We start from the raw sequence: 19,580 nt of genomic DNA on the forward strand, positions 1-19,580 counted from the left end.
CTCAAAATGTAGGTTTCATTGTATGGGAATGTCATTTTAAGGAGACTTAGTCAAAATGTCAATAATTTGAGCTTTATTAGAAATGAATGGGAGACCAAGCTAAGTGACTGTATCTTCATCATTCCCTTGAGCACAACTTGACTGAGCTTCTCATATATATTATATATTCATACACACACATGCAAAAACCCCAAAAGGTCACATATTCATATAATTGGAAACATAACATATAACAAATGCACAAATCAGTCTGGATTAGCAGACACATTGTCAATTATCCAAAGAGACCTCAGTCAGATGATTTTCGTCTGTCTGTGAGGAAGCTGAATCATTGTCATACCACTCGACACTGTATGCTGCTTTTTATTTTCCCAGAGCCTGTCACTACATGTCCTTAAATTAACTTCACACACAAGGAGTGTGTGTGGAGGAGTGAAAGAGAGAGCCACACAAAAGTACATTCACATACTTCTGTCTGGGCTGTAAATGTCTGCATGTCTTCATCCATGTATTTGTCTTTGCATTGCGTGTGTGTGTGTGTGTGTGTGTGTGTGTGTGTGTGTGTGTGTGTGTGTGTGTATGCCCCCACACCACCACAGCACCAACCACAGAAAGAGTGGGAGAGGGAGAGGAGAGGTGGACCACGGAGCGGTTAACCTCATGACATCACAAGCTCCCAGCTGATTGGCTGCTGCCTGAAGCTGGAGGGTTTAAAAGCCAACCAGGAGCATCGCTTTCAGCAGCAGCATCACTCAGCAGCGAACGACATCCAGGGAAACCCAGGAGATAAACCAAAGACAAACCAGGTCTATCTGTTCCTGCTCCACATCTTGCAGCCGCTGAACTCCTGAAACTTCCTCCCACTGCGAACAAGGTCAGAATGAATGTATATGGCATATACTTATACTTGTGTATATTTACTGTGTCCAGTGTTGGGTTGGAGTGTTTCTGCAACACTGGTGGTAGGGCAGGCTCATTTTGCTACTGGGAATGTACTTTATTTAGTTAAAATAATTAAATTCAACGTTTAGAAACTTGCAGTGTGATAAGTCTTTCATGCATTTTAAATATACTACATGGCCAAAAGAGTGTGGACTCCCCTGAAAGCCCTCCCTGTATGTACAAAGTCAGCTCTATAGAGAAGTAGTTTATCCAAAAAGATGTAGAAGAACTTGACTGGCCTGCACCTCAACTCAACCCATCACCTTTGGTATGAACTGTAACACCGACTGTGAGCCAGACCTTGTCACCTAACACCAGCGTTGGACCTCTTTCATGCTCTTGAGTAAATCCCTGCAGCCAGATTCCATTTATTTTTTGCAAAAAGCCTTCCTAGAAGAGTGGTGGTTGTTTTAGCAGCAGATGTTAAACTCTCACATTTAGGGAACATGTAGGGTGTCCACATACTTTTTACCACGTAGTGTATTTTCTTTATGCCTTTCCTCTTCCAGCACTGTGAATATATGTAATCAAAAAGCATTTTTACAAACACTACACTGCAAAATAAATAAATGCATATATTTTTATTTTATTATATTCTTCCTAACCTTTCTTCATAAAACATGGTCCAAACAAGTCCAAAAGGAGTTTTCTAACAAACTGCAACTTTATTTCAACTATTTCTTGAAACACACCTGCTAAACATCAGCAGAAATAAAAAGTCAGTGCATTAATCTTGTGAAACCACAAAGAGGGTTTGGTTATCCGCCAAGAAAGCTCCGCACTCTATTGCAGTTAATTATGAGTTCTTTTTTTAAGATTTTACGGCTGTGGAAGTCGGCTTGTGATTGGTCTGAGGTGAAGCTGGAGGCGGCTGTGTTTGATTGGCTGATTTGCATCAAGGCGACACCAAAGCAGGAAGGGGAAGCTGTGGGCAGCAGAACACTAATTTCTAGATTTTTGTGCCACATGACTGGGTCCAGCTTCAACTAACCACACTGAGTAAACACACAAACATGATGATTAACTACCAGCTCAGTCAACAGTGTTTTAAACTGAAGAAAGAGGTGGGAGACATCATCTTGTTAGACCCCCTCAGTCCACTTTCAAAAAAAGATGTGTGATGGTTTGGAGCATCCTGGTGGCCAAGCCTGGCAACCTCCACATGAGGACAAGACTCCAGGAAGTCAATGTTCCTAAAATAAATAGTCTGGTCCATAACCCCTCGTAAAACCACAACTTGTTGACACTTTAGAGAATGAAGACAAGAGATATGACATATTATTATCATTCTGTAGCTACATAACTGGGTAATATAACCATACCCGTAGACAGTGTGTACCGTTACTGAAGTCATTTTCCCGCGCAGAATTCGGGTGTATACATACAACTCCAATTAAAAATATCAGCTTCAGCTGGTGTTAGGGTTGACATTATTAATAACCTTATCGATTAGCTTTCTTTCGTAACCTGTATTCTTCACTGTTTTTTTTGCTAACGGCTGAGTGGGCGTTTCCATTTGAAAAACCTGGAAAAGAAATTAGATGGACCCACCCTTTAATTAGTTAGCTTTGCAGGGTTAGGTGGTAGATTTAGTTACTTTTGGATGGAGCCAGACTAAACATTTATTTTCCTGCTTCCTGTCTTTATGCTAAGCTAAGCAGATTATCTGCTAGCTTCAGCTACATAAATGCTGCGTACATATATGAGACTGTTGATCTTCTCATAAAACTCCTGGAAAGAAAGTGAATAGGCAGATGTCCTAAAATGATGAGCTATTCCTTCAACCAGCACAGCTACGTGTCTAATCCCAACCCTTTACCTTAACCTAAACACAATTCTGACCCTTCCCATAAAACCTAGACTTAACCTTCAAGCAGCCCTTGAAAGAAGTTGGGCTCAGACAAATTGCCCATACTCTCGAGGTCTGCAACTTAAATTGGGCGTCTCAAAAGCAGACGTACAGAAATAAACACACACATCCAGTCATATGGCCATGTGTCGTGTTTCTGCTGCTCTGTGGGTTTCCAGTTATAACCTGAATTACACAGTATAGGAAGAGTCTACCATTAAAGATAGACACAGACACTCAGACTGCTCCTCCCTCAACAAATATGAAGAGGAAGAGCTTGTTACAGTTAGGGAGCGGAAGAGAGAAAAATAGAAATGTTTTTAAAGATGCTGTTGATAAGGTTTAAAAGAGGGATGCATAACATTTTTCAAAAAGAAGAAGCAATGCATTTGTAATATTTGGTATTTCTGCAGTGGATGTCTGTTGATCTGTTTGCAGGACAACAGCTGTTTACAATCTCTCATAATCAATGTAAAGCTCAGTACTTCCTCAGAGATTGCTTTGCAGAGTGATTGATGGAAATGTAAGCTGGACTCAGAGAGTTGTAACTCTAGATGTCTTAAATCCTTTCAGCCAAACACCCACATTCATTTATTTCCAGATTTGTTATTTTCTCACATCTTCTTGACCAGAATCAGCCAGAAACATCCTGTCTCATAGTAAAAGAAACCACCAAAATTATGAGATGTTCTTGCTTTGATGACAGAGAAAATGTTTTACTGTCAAAACAGAGTTGCCAGGGACACACAACCAGTCGTTTAGGTCTGTAATTAAGGACTTCATGACTTTCTGTGAACTACCAAGGCCTCAGGAAGTGCCACTGCTAGTGAACGGCCATGTGACCACGCAAGGAATCTGGGGGAGAGGATTCACTGAGGAAGCCAGCGGCTCCTTTTTTCAGCTTGACATGTCATTGTGTTTCCTGTGAAGTTACGGACTCCTGACGAGTATAATTGTTTTATTGTGTGACTTCAACATCTCTGCTTGTCCCCCCATCCAGATACCAAACTGTGACACAATGAAAGTGGCCGTTGTTTTCGTTCTGCTCTTCGCCACAGTCCTCTGCCGGCCAGTGAGTTGTTTTCTCTGTTGAGTCCATGAGTCCAAACTTTAACGAATTAAGAACAGCTTCATCCCATTACATTTTGACATTAGTTTCATTACATTTTGACATTGATTTTGGTTTGTTGACAAACAAACTTACTTTCTATTGAACTTGTATGTATCTCTTTTGCTTTTTAGGCGAGAAAAGTTGCTGAAAGCAGTTCAGAGAGCTCTGAGGAAGTGGTGAGTACCTAGAGAGAGAGAAAGAAAAAGAAAAAGAGAGAGAAAGACTTCCACTTTGAATGATGTTGGTCTCGTCCACAGGTGATACGGCCAGCAGCTCAACCCCTCAATAGAAAGGCAGCAGAGGTTCCTCAGGACAGTGCTGCACCTGTACAGGTAAAATATTCTATTCTTCATTCCGCCATGTTTTGTTCAACTTGTTCTCCTCTTGTCTTATGTTTCGTTTTTGAGGTCATGAAGGTTATCTTTGATTTGATGACAATTTTTTTACAGAAAAGACAGGTTACAAAATGCAGGTGATGAGCTCTTAAAATTGGGGCATTTGAGATGCATTATTGGAAATGTAGGATCCAGTGTTTTTGGTACTTTACTCTTACGAGGGAAATCAGGATATTTCGGCCTCTGCAACCTGCATCTAACGAGTCCCCCAACTGTATGGAAGTGGAACACTTTAAGTACCCCTCTACGTTTTGCATCCTGGGGCGCTGTGTTGATAATACAAAGAGAGCAGAAGGAACATACAGTCAGCAGGCGCCCAACAGCCTATTTCAAAGGCATGTCACAGGAATGAAAAAGTAATAAAAAGCGAAAAAGAAAAAGAATCAAATGTATTCTGTCTCTCTCATTATGCAGAATGTTGCAGCAGCTGCCGGCTCAGACGAGAGCACAGCAAGTTCAGATGAAGATGAGGTGAGAGTATTTCCAATCAGATCACTCAGAATTATTCAAGACAAATCTTGCTAAATTTTCCTTCCTGTGTCTTGTACGGACTACAGCTCTGGTGAGGTTTAAGTGTCTTTTAACGATTCTTGCAGCAGGCGGCAGCAGAGGCTCTAGTATTGGAATCCGCCGGCACGGACACAACTTCATCGCCAGATACAGCCACTGTCAGCAGCCAGGACAGTGAAGACAGCGATGATGACGACGATGATGTAGAGGAGGATGTGAGTAAAAATCCCACCGCCTGGCTACATATACAGCGTGTCAGGTTTGTGTCTAGTGCATGACCCCAACTCAACCAAACACAACTGTCATCAAATACAGACAAAACTGTACAAATGAAATATTGTAGGTCTACTAGTGCCTCTTCATTTGTTTCTTTAAATAACGAGTACTACCTAATTCAGTATAAGCTCACATTTTTCATGGTAACTTTTTTGCAAATCAAATGTTTGGTTTGACTTTGGACAGGAACAGTAGCTACACATGCTACTTACAGAAACAAGCTAGTAGTTGTAGTACTAAATCTAGTAAATTATTTGTGGAAAAAGGCAATATCAGCAAATAGGATATCAAAGCAAATTTTCAGTCGCCAACTCTCCGACATCTCACCTCCCACCTCTCTGTCTCCAGGAAACCGATGAGGATGAAGCTGGTGAAAGCTCAGAGTCGGACGAGTCGGGCGAGTCCTCCAGCCCCGCTCCCACCACCGTCGACCCTGTGATTGTCACACAGGAACCCTTTGCTGAAACCACTGCCGAGCCCATCGTGCCTACCATCGTCACTGACACGGAAACCGCCCGCGGCGACAGCTTGGGAGGCTACCCCAGCGACTACAAGTCCATTGTCTACGTGGAGGACAAATCCTACCACAAGGCTCCCTACAAGTCCTACGAGTATATCGGAAAGAAGATGGCGTACGACATGGCGGAGGACAATGAGGTGGACAAGTCACCGAAGGTGTACAAGGTATTGGTTAGTTTGAGTTTCCATAGAGTCCAAAATAAATCGAATACCAATATCCTTACATACTAACTGTCCAATAATCACAGACGTGCTACCTTTTATCTTGCACTTACCATATGTTAGTGTTTACATTATGCAGAATCAGAGCTGGTGCTTAAACATGTAGCATAACGCCACAACACCTTTCTCTCACTTCATCCTACAAAATACCTGAATATACCAAGACGTAAAAACCAATGCACTGCACCAACTTCCACCACTTGTGCAGTTTTGTATGTTGTGTGTAGACAAATCAAACCAACTAATCCTCCCATCCCTCCTCTGCCTCACCTCCAGGCTCTTCAGATCCACAACGACATCCTGGAGGAGGACACCAGCACCCCTGAGGTGGAGAGCCAGGGCCTCGACATCTCCTACGATAAGGACCTCAGCCCCCGCCAGGCCTCCCTCCCAGAGGAGAAGGAGGAGAGTGCTAGCACCAGCGACGCTAGCACTAGCGACGCTGGCACCAGCGAGAGCTCCAGCGCTCCGGAGGAGGAAGAGCAGGAGGAGGAGGAGAAGCAGAGCGACAGCAGCAACAGCGCAAGCACCAGCCACGAGTCAGAGGACGAGGACAGCCAGAGCAGCGAGGAGGCCACGGCCACGCCCGGAGCCGCAGACAGCGAATCAGATGAGAGCCCCGAGACCAACTCAGATGAGGAGGAGGTGGTGGTACCTGACACCACCACTGACATACCAGTGTTCATCACTGCCAAATAGATAATAATTCCTGGAAATGGGAGTGGGCGGTGTCAGAAAGAGTCGCATAAAGAGCACACTCTGCATCCAGGTGCAGATCGCTCCCACCTCTCCCAGAGCCACTTCCCACTGTGGGGCCAAACAGGGACCGCCACGGCTAATTATTAATTTCAATGTGTTTACACAATATCCCTTTGATTATTTGTGCATCTTTTGGGGAACAGAAATGCTTTTCCTTCTGGGTTGTATTTGAATAAACCAATAACTCCTCCATCCTGTGGTCTGGTTGCCCTGGTAAATCCCATGTTTGACCCCGCAAGAGCAAAGTGGTAGGATGTTGAAACTGACGACTGCAACGTGGAGGTTGACTGACCTCATGACCTTTGTCCCCGCCCCCTCTCCCCTCTAGTACTGTAGGGTTAAAGTTCTGATATCTACACTAGCACACCACTGCATTTAACCATTACCTAATAACTGCAACATGCAAACTTACATTGTTATTGTGCTTATAAGACAAGAGCAAAAAGTGTACCAATTATTCAAATACTTGTAATCATTTTCATCAATTTAAACTTGACATTAGGCCATACATTTGCTGCATGTGTGGCTTAGCTTCATTGCTCGCTAGTATCAAATCTGGTGGTGTAGATAAAGGGATGTAAACCGAGAGAAAAACTCCCCATTTATCACAGGGTTCAGTCAAGTATAGACGCAGTACACACACACGCAGTACACACACACACACACACACACACACACACACACACACACACACACACACACACACACACACACCACATTCCTGTTCATTTGCACAGTAACCTACCTACACTACATGTTGTTTGTTTGTCCCATGTTGTTTACTGTAATGTATCATATTGTACCATTTCTAAAATATGAATAAAGTTCTTTTTCATAAAAACAAATGCTGGTTGTTAACATTTGTCTTAGATGTAAACACATGAAGTCTGGTGAGACAAGATAAATAATAACAAACAATTTATAATCATAAATTATACCAGACATTTTAAAAATGAATTGAAATGGACTAAGACAATCTACTTGATTAAGATATGGGAGATCAACACCACTCTTCTGTCTGTGTGTTACGTGTGGAGCAGAAGCTAGAAGGCACTTTGTTACCATAAAGACTGGAATCAGGCTGAAACTGGCTTGTCTCTGTCAAAGTAAGGCTGTCCTCATTCACTGTTCGTACACGGTCAACTTATTTGACCTTAATTTCATAATGTAACTTACAATGCTAACGAACCTCCCATGTAAGTTACAAACATACTCATTCTAGCTCACAGATGTACTCCTTTTAAACCACAATCCTTTCCTCAAACTAACCAAATAGTGTTGTTGCCTGAACACTGCAGAGGCTTGCAAACATACCATCTTATTCGGATACGTTGAACACGGATACGAACAGATATGTAACGAAGTCAGATGAGGTTGTCTCTGCTGGTTGCCTGGCAATATTGCTGCGACGACAGCAAGTAACTGCCTTTAAAACCACACATTTTCATTTTGGAGAGAGCCATGCTTGCTGCTTCCATTCTGTATGCTAAGCTAGGCTAATAACCTCCTGACTCCAGGTCCGTGCATAAAACACAGACATGAGATTGAGAGAGATCTTCTCATCTCACTCTCCACAAAAACATTACACACACATAACGCTTAATAATAAAGCTCAACCTACAATATATGAAACGAGCAAGCAACTGCGAAAAAAACTCTTTCTCACTTGCATATTTTGCTCCACAATTTTTCATAAAGGTAACCATCTAACACAACCAAAAAAAATATACAGCAGGTTGCCAGGCTTGTAACAGAAAAGTGTGTGTGTGTTGAGTGTGTGCTGCAGAGTGATGTACAGAACACATTCTCATCAGTGCAGAATTGTAATTTAAGTAACGTTAAGTTAGCCAAAACAGCCAAAACTTGACCCAAACCTGCACTATCATGTAAACATCCTGTTTTTGTCAAGTGAAAGCCTTGGCCTTGAGGGCAGACCTGCCAGAGTCCTCTGAAGGCAGGAATGTTCAAAACAAGCAGCAAAACGAGAGTGATTTCGACAGAAATCACATATTGAAGCCCCTTTGTCTAGACTTCATCTTCTCATCTGTTAACGTCCTCCCTGTATAGACACATAAACACAGAGGGAGCTCTGACTGATTACAGGCTTTGTATCGTCTGTGCCCCCAAACTGCAGAAGTGAAGCCCCTCAGGTGCAAACATGAGACAGGTAAAAATGTGTGAAGACTGATGTTCCTGTCACAACTCTGAACTGCTAATTTGAGGATGCGGTACTTTTTTACTGAACCGACAGTTCAAATTCAGGGCATGAACGGGAATGAGTGAGTACAATTTACTTGTCCCTCGATGCCATCGTCCCTCGCATGGGACAACATCCAATATTGCTGCCTAATCCCTCGATGCCATCATCTCCTCCGTGTGCGTGTGTGTGTGCGTGTGTGTGTGTGTGTGTGTGTGTGTGAGTTTTGTGTTTATGCCCCCGCCGTTCCAGCACAAGGTTGCAACATTGTTGATAAATTCTAACAACGACACCTGTCTTCTCTCACAATATTTGCTCATACTCTATCCCAGCTGCAAATTGGGTGCGGGACACAATACATACATATCTTTGCCAGTGTGGTTGCTAATCACAACTGAGCAAGATAGATACAGGATTCTCTGCTCAGAGGGCCTTGCAATTGAATTTGGAAGAGAGAGAGAAGCTTTCGATGACGATGTAGGAAGAGGTTTCAGAATGTGAGGATCACATTTATGAAAATTCTCACTGACAGTGACTTTGAAGAAGAGGATGAGATTGAGCATCAGCTAGTTCCAAAAGAAAGACGAGCACCAGGACAAGCCCGTCATCAGCTAGCAAGTGAAGAAATATGGATGTCAATTATTTTTATTTTTTTCTTGCATAAAGATCTCAGCTGCCTGTGATGCCACTTCCTCAAATGCTTGGGACTTACAAGTCTACACAGGGAAGCCGGATGGAGGAGACACTCAGAAACATCATGGAATGAGAGTCGTCCTGGACATGACTCAGTGGACACAAAATCACATGGAACAATGTATTTACCTCACAAAAGCTGGGACAGGAGCTCCTAAAGAGGAAGCTGACCAAGGTGGAAACAATACGGAAAAACAAGTCTACACAGAACAGGCCGGTCAACTCTTCCAAGTTTGTGTCTCCTATGTGCCAAAGAAAAGCAAGAATGTACACAGGGAATCTTTGGTTCATAATTGATTTAATTTTTTTTAATGCATTTTATTAAAAAAAATATTTAAAATAATGAGGAGCACATTAACTCATAAATGTGATCTGCAAAAGGCAAATATGAACCATATATGCTATTTATATTGCTTGTAATTGGGATGAAGTAAAACATTTTTGGGTATTTTAACATAAAATTGTTTGATTGTGTTGAATAAAAAACCTAAAATGCAGCCAGACCAGACCCACGCACACTGGCTGAATAAACAACATATGAACACCACACAAGGGTTAAAAGAAAAGTATCTTGAGGCAGTTAGTGATACTGTTTTTAATTATTGCACAGGGCCCTCTTATTTCACACCGGCCTCACTGACTATCTCTACTTATGTGTTGACCTTTTGCTTGGCTTCATAGCCCACTGTGGTTTACAATTACAATATTGAAGATGCCGTTTTCATTAGGCGATAAGCGGTAATTGGAGGTGGGATCTCACTTCCCAGAGAGCGTCGCTTGTGATTTTTCCCGCCGATGTCACCACCCAGTTTGTAATACTGCAAATGCAAGAGCTTCAATCGGTGGGCCATAGAGACACATCTTTTAATAGGAATGTGGTGAGTTAGTTGTCTCCTCTGATTTCTGTGATGGGAGCTGCTGTTGGAATCTCCACGGTGAAACACTGAGTCACACATCCAGGTAACGTCGCGGCAACGGGTGTGGTCGGTGTTGCTGGCGGGGGAGTTGTCACTCTCACAGTTGGCTCATCTGTAATAATTGTGTCTGGTTCAGGCGTGGACGTGCTCCCGTCTACCGTAGCGGCGGTTGTCACGGCAGTGTCGATCACGACCGGCGTGGTCTGATCTGTGATCAGGTCTTCCTCAGAGGACTCCTCTGAAGATTGACTTTCTGAAGATTCACTGGATTCCGAAGACTCTGAGGACGAGTCTTCGGATCGAGAAGATTCAATAGACCGCCAAGACCACCTGCTATTCCCGCCCAGCCATCCCTGTGTCAAGGCATTGTCAGCGATGTCAGCATCATGATGCCGAGGCCAACCGATCTGTGGAGGGAATATCCAATGAAAGCATTACTCTCTACAGCTGTCAAATAAAGACGTCAATTTCTCGTCGTTTTTTTCCGGCCCATTTTCCCCAGATAACAGCTCTATATGTGACGATTCTGCAGCACATGCAGGTGGTAGTGTGCTCTTTACAGTAGGTAGCAAGGCCGGAGGTAAATTATGTTTGCTTTTAAAAAAACGTTCTACACCTAAACCATATACTTAAACCCTTCTGTTGATAGTATACGATTTGCAGACCTTGCAGAGATACAACATTTTAACAATGATGTCACCGAGTCATGGCACCATTGGTCTTTACCTTGTTAACTTCCTGTGTGGCTGTTGGAATTGACGTGATACAACAAACTGTTTTTATTGTCCACCTTACAGACATTGCACCAGTCAAACATCACCAGTTGAAACCATGGCGGAACAATAAATTAAACTTGAATTTCTTGTTTTTGTCAATTACACACAAAACCAAGTCAAAACCAACATCGCTGCCGATAAATGTATTCTAATTTCAGTATGATTTCAAAGTATATTCATTTATGATTAGTGAGCAAGTTCAGATAGATTAGTTTACCAATTAGTTTATGTATGTGATATTTGTCAATGAATGGGGGGAATTAACCAAAGTGTTTTTTACTATGTGTGCGAGCAAATAGAAACAGTCATAATGAACAGAACTCAATGAACAGAACCAAAAGTCTAAGGCATAACGTGCCCTTCTCGAGATTACAATGTTACATCCCATGACCGGAATGTGTTGGTTGAAACAAACGGTTCCTTATAACGTAGCCTTATCAGCAATAGGCTTTTTTTTAGATGCTTTTTAGTAATGGGGAAATTATGGCATGATAAAGTTTCCTTAGGGTGGCGCTAGAGTAAAGGTCCCATGCTCATTGTAATCAAATAAGTATACACAGCACTGGAGCAGTTGGAGACTTCGCAATTTCAGCATGCACAGGGTCTCAGTGTGAACACTAAACAGCAATATACAGAGATGATTTGAATCAGAATATTTCAAACAAGAATCCAGCTCACAGTGACTGCAACTAAACACAACAGCAGGTAAACCAAGGCTCAGTGAGTAAGAGAGAGAGAGAGAGAGACAGAGAGAGAGAGAGAGAAAGGAGAGCGAGAGAGAGAGAGAGAGAGAGAGATCAGTGAGGGTGGAGGATGAGGGAAGATTCAGCGTTGTGGTTAGCTTACCGACTTGGCGACGGCTGTTGTAGATACAAGAGCGATGACGAGGACGGTTATTAGAAGCTGCATATCTGATTGATTCTTATCTGCGAAGGAGGGAAGCCACAAACAAAAACACATTCACTTACAGGAACAAGGCAAAGCCAGAGGCATGATGATCAAATAGACACCGGATAATTGCAATAATCTATCCAATGAAAGCATCTTTTCCAAAGAGACAAATACTCACATACTTAGTGAGAAGTAAATCCATAAAACATCCAACATAAGACATACACTAAATTGAAACAGACATGTACATCTAAATTCTTACCAGTTTTCTGTCGCACTGGTTCTTTCTTACTTCTCTTAAATTGTAAATATAATCGATGGGATCCTGTGCAGCTTTGATCACTCTCTGTTTGAATGCAGAAAGATGTCTGACCTTCATGTGGGACTGGCTGCTGCTCAAATACGCTGCCTGGGCGGAGAGGCAGGGGCGCCTGGAGAGAGGATTGGGCAAGACTGGGTTGCCAGCGGCTAGACTGGAGGGGAGGGGCAGGAGAGGAAGTTTACCACACACGGTCACCTAAATGCATGCATGAATCAGTGGAAATGTTATTTCTCATGATTCATGTGTCATGTATTTTTTTTTGGGCTAATTTGAATATCTTTTTACTATTCAGCAACACACTGGTTTTTGGGGTACAAATGTACAAATTACAGGGAAGAACGGAAGGACAATCCAATAAAAATATTCCTACGTTTGTGTACTTCAGCATATCCGACAGGTCACGAGTGTGTCATCTATATGCACGGAAAAGAGTGGACAGGAGGATCGGCTCAAGTTATTTATGGAGAGGGGGCAAGGGGTGCAGCAATGTTTTGTAAAAGGATAAGGATCATTTTTCGTCATTTCAGGATATGTTGTACATGTAAGGGAACAACATTAAGAACCCAGGTCCCTGCAGGTACTAGCTATGATGATTTAAAAAGGCACACAGTAATACACAATTAAAATATAACAATAAATAAATGTGTTGATATTAGCAGTAATTACGTCCATATTGGACTTTTGGCTCTGTGATCCAATGACAGCTGAGCAAGCTTGGAAGCTCGGTCAACCTCCACCTTTCCTGTTACACTTAGATATGCTACGTTTCTTCAAAGGTAGCATTAAAATGGTTTCATCGATGTCGCAATGTTCCAGGACACATTAAGTATTACATCTTAAGTAAGCTAATGCCGGCAAACATGTGCCAACAATTTAGCAAGAGGAGTTGGCCCAATGTCAGATCACAGACGTCAGTCAGGTTTCCTTCCTTCTTATTTATGTGGCAACTTCAAAGAGATTTGGAAAAGGACAAATAGGTTGGTTGTTGACATATTTCTTAAGATGACATAAAATATCGCTAGAAAAGTATCTTCCGGTGTTATTCATTCGGACATACAGGACGTCTAACTTCATAACAGGAAAAGTTACCAGAGTAAAAGTTATCATTGTGAGTGTGTCTTCCCATTCAACCTTGTCTCCTAAAAATTACATTCCCCCAGAACTAATACGCATTCCCAATTACGTTTGATCAGAAACGTATCTCCTCCCTGATTATGTTTGTGTTTGACGTATTACACATATGTTGATTATACACGTATTTTTGTTTTATTGTTTTTATGTTTGACGTATTACAAATACGTTTATAATTGTGTGTTTGTGTTATTGTTGTCTTGCTTTATTTAAGCATATTTTAATTTTTAAACTCTGCGGAGAAAAAAGAAAAGAGGGCAGGGTGAGGCCAGTGACAGCCGGCCAGTGAGAGCCGGCCGGCCCGGGCCGGGCGCCGGCCGCACCGGGGGCCCGAGAGTCGGCCGCACCGGGAGGCGAAGACCGCTTGCACGCCGTTGTTAGGCCGGTCTTCAGACTGCTTGCACCGGGGCTCGGTCTTCAGACGCTTGGCGTCGCCGTCAGGCTGTCGGTAACAGCCTCCTTCGCGCCGGCTCCGGTCTTCTCTGAGTCGGGTTGTTTGTGAATGCAGCCCAAAGTGTGTGATAAACTCCATCTAGTGCAGTAAACCACTGCGATCATCAGCAGACACTCGGATCTCTGTGGTCACATCCGTGAAAAATATTCAAACGGGCGGAAGGAGTCACGGGACCCAACATCCGGTTTTCAAAATATTAACTGATATGAATGTGTTCAAAACATTTCTGACCACATCCAAAGATCTTAACTGTACTGGTCTTACAGAAATATTGTAATAAGTCAAACACAACGTACTGTTGCAGTTAAGATGTTTGGAAAATTAAAATAAAATATGCTTAAATAAAGCAAGAAAACATTAACACAAACACACAATTATAAACGTATTTATAATACGTCAAACACAAACATAAAAACAATAAAACAAAAATACGTGTATAATCAACATACGTGTTTAATCAACCTATACGTGTATAATCAACGTATGTGTAATACGTCAAACACAAACATAATCAGGGAGGAGATACGTTTCTGATCGAACGTAATTGGAAATGCGTATTAGTTCTGGGGGAACGTAATTTTTAGGACACAGGGTTGGCCCATTGCATGCTGTCGTTATTGCTGTTGGCCTCTTGAAACATTGTTGCCTGGTGCCCACACTAGTTTCTTTTCGTCCCTTTTTGTCACTTCCGCTCCTCAGGATTTACGTCCAATGCAAATGTTCCGTACCAATGCAGGAAGTAGTGTACCCTTCATGCAGAGAGACATGAAGTTGGGTTTAGGAGGAGTTGATGGTAGATGGAAATGTCTTAATTAAAGATTAAATATATATGTTTTAACCGTAACCACAATCTTCCCCAAACATCTGCCATACCATAGTTACCATTTGCAGATATTGTAGAAATAAATAACTTGAAATGGCGGGACTAGATGTTGGATGATGCTTTGTGTCAAAGGCTGATCTGAAATATGACATGGCGACAGGAGGCGACTGAGAAATGACGAGTGGAGACGGAAGTCTGAATGAGGTGATGGAGACATAATCCAACATACTGGCTGATTCAAGGTTGAGCAGTCAGTGGAATGTTACAGTAGAGTCAGAGCGTAGCCACACTTTGATCAGACCTGTGTGTGTGCGTGTGTTTGTGTGTGACACCACTGTGTTACCTCATCACTCTGAAACTTCCCCCGCTCTTCTCCTCCTCTCTCTTCTCCCTGTGAAAACCGGATGAATCATGAAAAGTTTACAAATTACAAGTTTGAGGACACAGATCAGCACAACAAACCAAATCCCGTTTGGGTTTTGGACTGTTGGTCAGCGGAAACAAGCCTTTGCTTCTGGGAATTTTTGATGCCACAGTTTTTTTTTTTGGCCACAGTTTTAGGGATGGCTGTGGTTCCCGGACGACGCATCCTAATACCTAACTGATGGTCTGATTTTTCAGCCGGCACAGGTCAAAGTTAAAAATGTTGTGGTGACATATCTCAACATCTACTCGACAGATTGACACTAAACGACGTTCATGAATCCCAGTGACTTTGGGGTTGCCACCGTGGGGTTGATATTTGGGTTTGTGGGTTAAACTATTCAGAAGATGCACTGTTTGATTACCTTGTCATGTAATTCAGACACTCATGTTCCCCTCTGAATGAACTGTAATAACTTTGGTGATCTCTTAACTTTTCCTTTTGCATCATCATCAGGTCAAATTTTAAGACCAAATACCTGCACAACTGTCTTGTGTTCAGTGGTATTCGGTCTCCAACAGCATGAGACACAAACCCATTTACAGCTTTCTGCTGTGGATCCTCATTCACGTACACATATGCAAGCGTCTTTTGTACAAGTTAAATACATCTGTTCTGAGTCAGTCAGAAACAGCTCTGGAAACAGTTTTAACCACATTGTTTAATGTTCATCCAGAGCCATTGAGGGGAAAGTCCTACCTCTGGTCAATTATTACCATCATCCAACTACAGTCTTTAGTCAGGTATGGTTAAGCACAGGAAGTGCTCATTGAAGGCTGTAAGTGAACTGGTCAATTTAAAAAAGGAAACAATCTTATGGAAGTCGAACAGCGAACACAGTCGTAAGTTCTGTTTTGGTTAAATAGTAAAAAACTAAAATAATAATCTCATCACAGTAGAAACCTTGAGGACTTGAGAATTGAGGCACCGTTGTAGGAGTTGACAGTAAAAGTCTCCCCCTCGGCCCCCTTTCCCCTGTAGTAATTAAAGGTCAGACTTTGTTTTTCGGGAACAGTGCCTGCTATTTTAAGACGTCTTTCTCTTGCTTTTTATTCGAGTATGTAAAGTTAAAATAAGTAGGCTGTGGCTCATTGTTGGCTACCGAGCGTATCCCATGAGTCTCTTGCTCAAAGACAGCCTTACAACATTTCCTGTTGCTCATTTTAGCAGCACAGAGCTGCCTCACATTCTTATTAAATCAAGTACCATTTTACCGTATAGTTACAAACGGGGTTGCAAAGGATGCGATGTATTAGGAGACACATCTGCAAAATGTTTTCGCTGTCAGTTAACGTTGCAAATGGAAAGAGACTATTGATTAACAGACCATGCGATTCGACTGCAGAAGGACTTCTTGTAGTGCAAGTCACTCTATTTCCCTTCATCTAATCGGCATCTAAGGCATGGTAAAGGGTGGTAAGGCAAATAAAAGACTTGGTTCAGGGTTAAGGAAAGATTGTGTTCTTATTTAAATATTTCAAATGTCAATGCCACCGTGCAGTTTGGAATGAGACCCTGAACCTCTCATGTAAAAATCACAGATCCATTTACGTAATCCATTTACACATATTTGTAGTTTCAGATGTGGAAAAAGACTGCACACCTTCAAACTTAGTTTAAATGAAAATTTTAAAAAGCCAAATTTTTCCAAGATAAATAAGACAAATTCCTCTGATTTGGAATCGAGGCATTCTGCTGTCAGGACCTGCAGATGTGTGTGATGTCTGTTGCTTTTAATATATTATAACACTTTTTAATATAGCAAACAAGAGAATGATATTGACTCACTGAATAAAGCACAAGATCATATTTCAACCGCATTACTTTTATGTAAGATATATTGTTATGTATATATTATAAACACTTTCTACCAGTGGCACTCTCGGTGTAGTTTTTTTTTATTATGTTTTAGTCCAGAACCTACATGTGTTAGTACTGCACTGCAGTGTGCCTTAATCAAAGGCACCACCCAGTGGCGGAGGCCGTGCAGCACATTCACAAACATCACAAACTGAGAAGGAGCAGAATTATTAACATTAAAGGAACAAGACCGATCAGTCTTAGGCGTGTTTAATTGTGGTACTTGAGGTTTTGAGGTGCACTTAACCCTTACATACTGTTCATATGTAATGCCTTTACAGTATGGTCCGGGTCAAGTTTGACCTAGACCAAGAATTCCCTCATAGTAAGTGTCTATCTATACCAAAATGTTAAACTACAGATCTATTTAGAATGTTCAAATAGCCTATGTCTCATTAATACATGTATGATTAATCCTTAATAAATACATGTATGATTCATCCTTAATAACTGTTTCAGAGAGCAGGGAGAGTGTATTTTTTAAGTTTTACAACATTAGTGTTTGGAGAAAAACATATATTACACGTTATCATGTCATGTTTTATATAAGACATACAAACATATAAAAGCTACAATGATCAAGGGCCTGTTGCATACTAAATCTTGCTGCCATAAGGCCAGGCACCTTTATAACGTTATGACCCGAACAGTATGCAAGGGTTAAACATATCTATCTATCTATAAATAACAATTTTCCCATGAGTAGCAATGCTTAACAGTGGGTTGCTTCACTGGAAGAAGTTAACAGTTCACATGATAAAACAGCCACCAATATTCATGCAGCTGTACACTGCATCTCCAAAATCTCCCTCTCTTTCAGTTTGGAGTTGATCAAACGGATTACTGGTCAACCAGAAACAGTGCAGCTTCAGCCTCGGTAGGCAGAAAGTGAAACCTTCAACCGTCCTTTCTAAGTAAATGAGAAAGCAGACGTTTCCGTTCTGATAGTAGATGTTTATGTGCGTGTGCGTGCCTGTGTGTGTGTGTGTGTGTGTGTGTGTGTGTGTGTGTGTGTGTGTGTGTGTGTATGTGTGTGTGTGGGAGGGTGGCTTTGAAAGTATCAGATAAAATCTATTGCCCTTCACAAATGCTTTCTGTATGGTTCCAGTTTCCAAATGCAACTGGTGCATAGTTGTAGAACTTTTTTTTTTAAAAATATTCACAAAATTCCTACTTTAAGTGTATTACTCAAGAGCCCCAAAATATAACTTGGTTTAGGGTTAAATATCTTCAAAACTATTGACAAAAGTCTCAGCTGTACTTTGTGTTTACTGTCCATTAGCTAATTTAGCACGCTACCATACTCAACTGAGATGGTGAACACACTAAACGTCAGCTAGAACCTGCTAGAACATCAGCATGTTTGCATTGTCATTGTGAGCATGTTAGCATGCCAAAGTTAGCATTTAGCTCAAAGCACCACTGTGTCCGAGTTCAGCCTCACAGAGCTGCTTAAATGGCTGCCGGTTCTTTATTTTGTGTGAGCCTCTTTTTCATATGTCCAGGGCTTTCAAGTTTTTAAGACAGGTAAGAGTGACATATCCTCCTTCCCTCTCTCAAGTGTCACTCTCTATGCGTGACACTTGAGAGCCCTGTATGTCTGCACTGCATGTTGTCAGACTGTGGTTTTCAAACAGTCCCGAGCAAGTGCAGCATGAGAGAGGAAGAGGCCTCTTCCTGTGTCACTTCTTCCTCTGTATAATGAGGGCAGTAAAGTAACTGAAGAACAAAACACATGGTTATTCACCATACTTCAAGCGTTCCGTGCAGTGCTTCCACTGAGCATCACTTCCAGCCTGTGACACACAAGAGGAAGCTCTTGTTTCTATGCTACTTCTACTTGTCCTGTCATCCAACCAGGAAGAAAATACAACACAAATGTACATTTGAACAGAATTTGAAACACACACACACACACACACACACACACACACACACACACACACACACACACAGCTGAGAGTATTTAAGGCTTGATAATAGCAGTGTATCACTGAAAGCGGCACCCTCTATTATTACTGCTGCCCAGAAATGGCGACAAATAAAAAGGCGAGTAGTAGCAGCGGTGGGAAGTAACTGTACATTTAGGCGACTATGCTTTTTTGGGAAAATCTGCTAGTAAGTTAACATAAACCTGTTTAAGTTTGCAGAGCAACTCATCTGCCAACAGTTTAGTCCAAGATGTGGGTGTGTTACGCGATTACAGAGGTCTGGTTTCTCACTTCTTTATGACTCACAGAATTGTTTTCATTTTTAAACTTGAAATCTTCAGACCTAACCGACCTCCCAAGATCTAAAACATTGCCTCCAGTGACATCACTTGAATATTCTGTAGACAAAAGGCTTTAAACTACTGCTTTAAAATATGCAGTAATACTTCTATTTACCTTCAGGTATCGTATTGAATGCAATACCTAATGAAGTATTTTTACATTATGTTTTTACATTTTTTAATCTAAAATAAAGGAACTGATCACTAGTTTAACATGTCAAATGTGGAATTTTGTTT

At 41.7% G+C, this 19,580-nt stretch overlaps 1 protein-coding gene across 2 annotated transcripts; it reads left to right on the top strand.

Moving 5' to 3' along the window:
- The first annotated feature begins 748 nt into the window (after window positions 1-748).
- On the top strand, window positions 749-7,428 carry spp1 (secreted phosphoprotein 1). Of its 2 annotated transcripts, none has more exons than XM_079235335.1 (8): window positions 749-874; window positions 3,792-3,863; window positions 4,034-4,078; window positions 4,160-4,234; window positions 4,712-4,768; window positions 4,894-5,022; window positions 5,432-5,767; window positions 6,101-7,428. In XM_079235335.1, exons 2-8 carry the CDS (start codon window positions 3,810-3,812, stop codon window positions 6,521-6,523), a joined length of 1,119 nt encoding a protein of 372 aa, XP_079091461.1. In that variant the 5' UTR covers window positions 749-874; window positions 3,792-3,809; the 3' UTR covers window positions 6,524-7,428. The 2 variants fall into 2 exon arrangements, with proteins under 2 accessions (XP_079091461.1, XP_079091462.1); XM_079235336.1 differs by having other exon boundaries at window positions 4,897-5,022.
- The last annotated feature ends 12,152 nt before the right edge of the window (window positions 7,429-19,580 follow it).

Source organism: Taurulus bubalis, assembly GCF_910589615.1.
Source record: "Taurulus bubalis genome assembly, chromosome: 19".
Taxonomy (NCBI): domain Eukaryota; kingdom Metazoa; phylum Chordata; class Actinopteri; order Perciformes; family Cottidae; genus Taurulus; species Taurulus bubalis.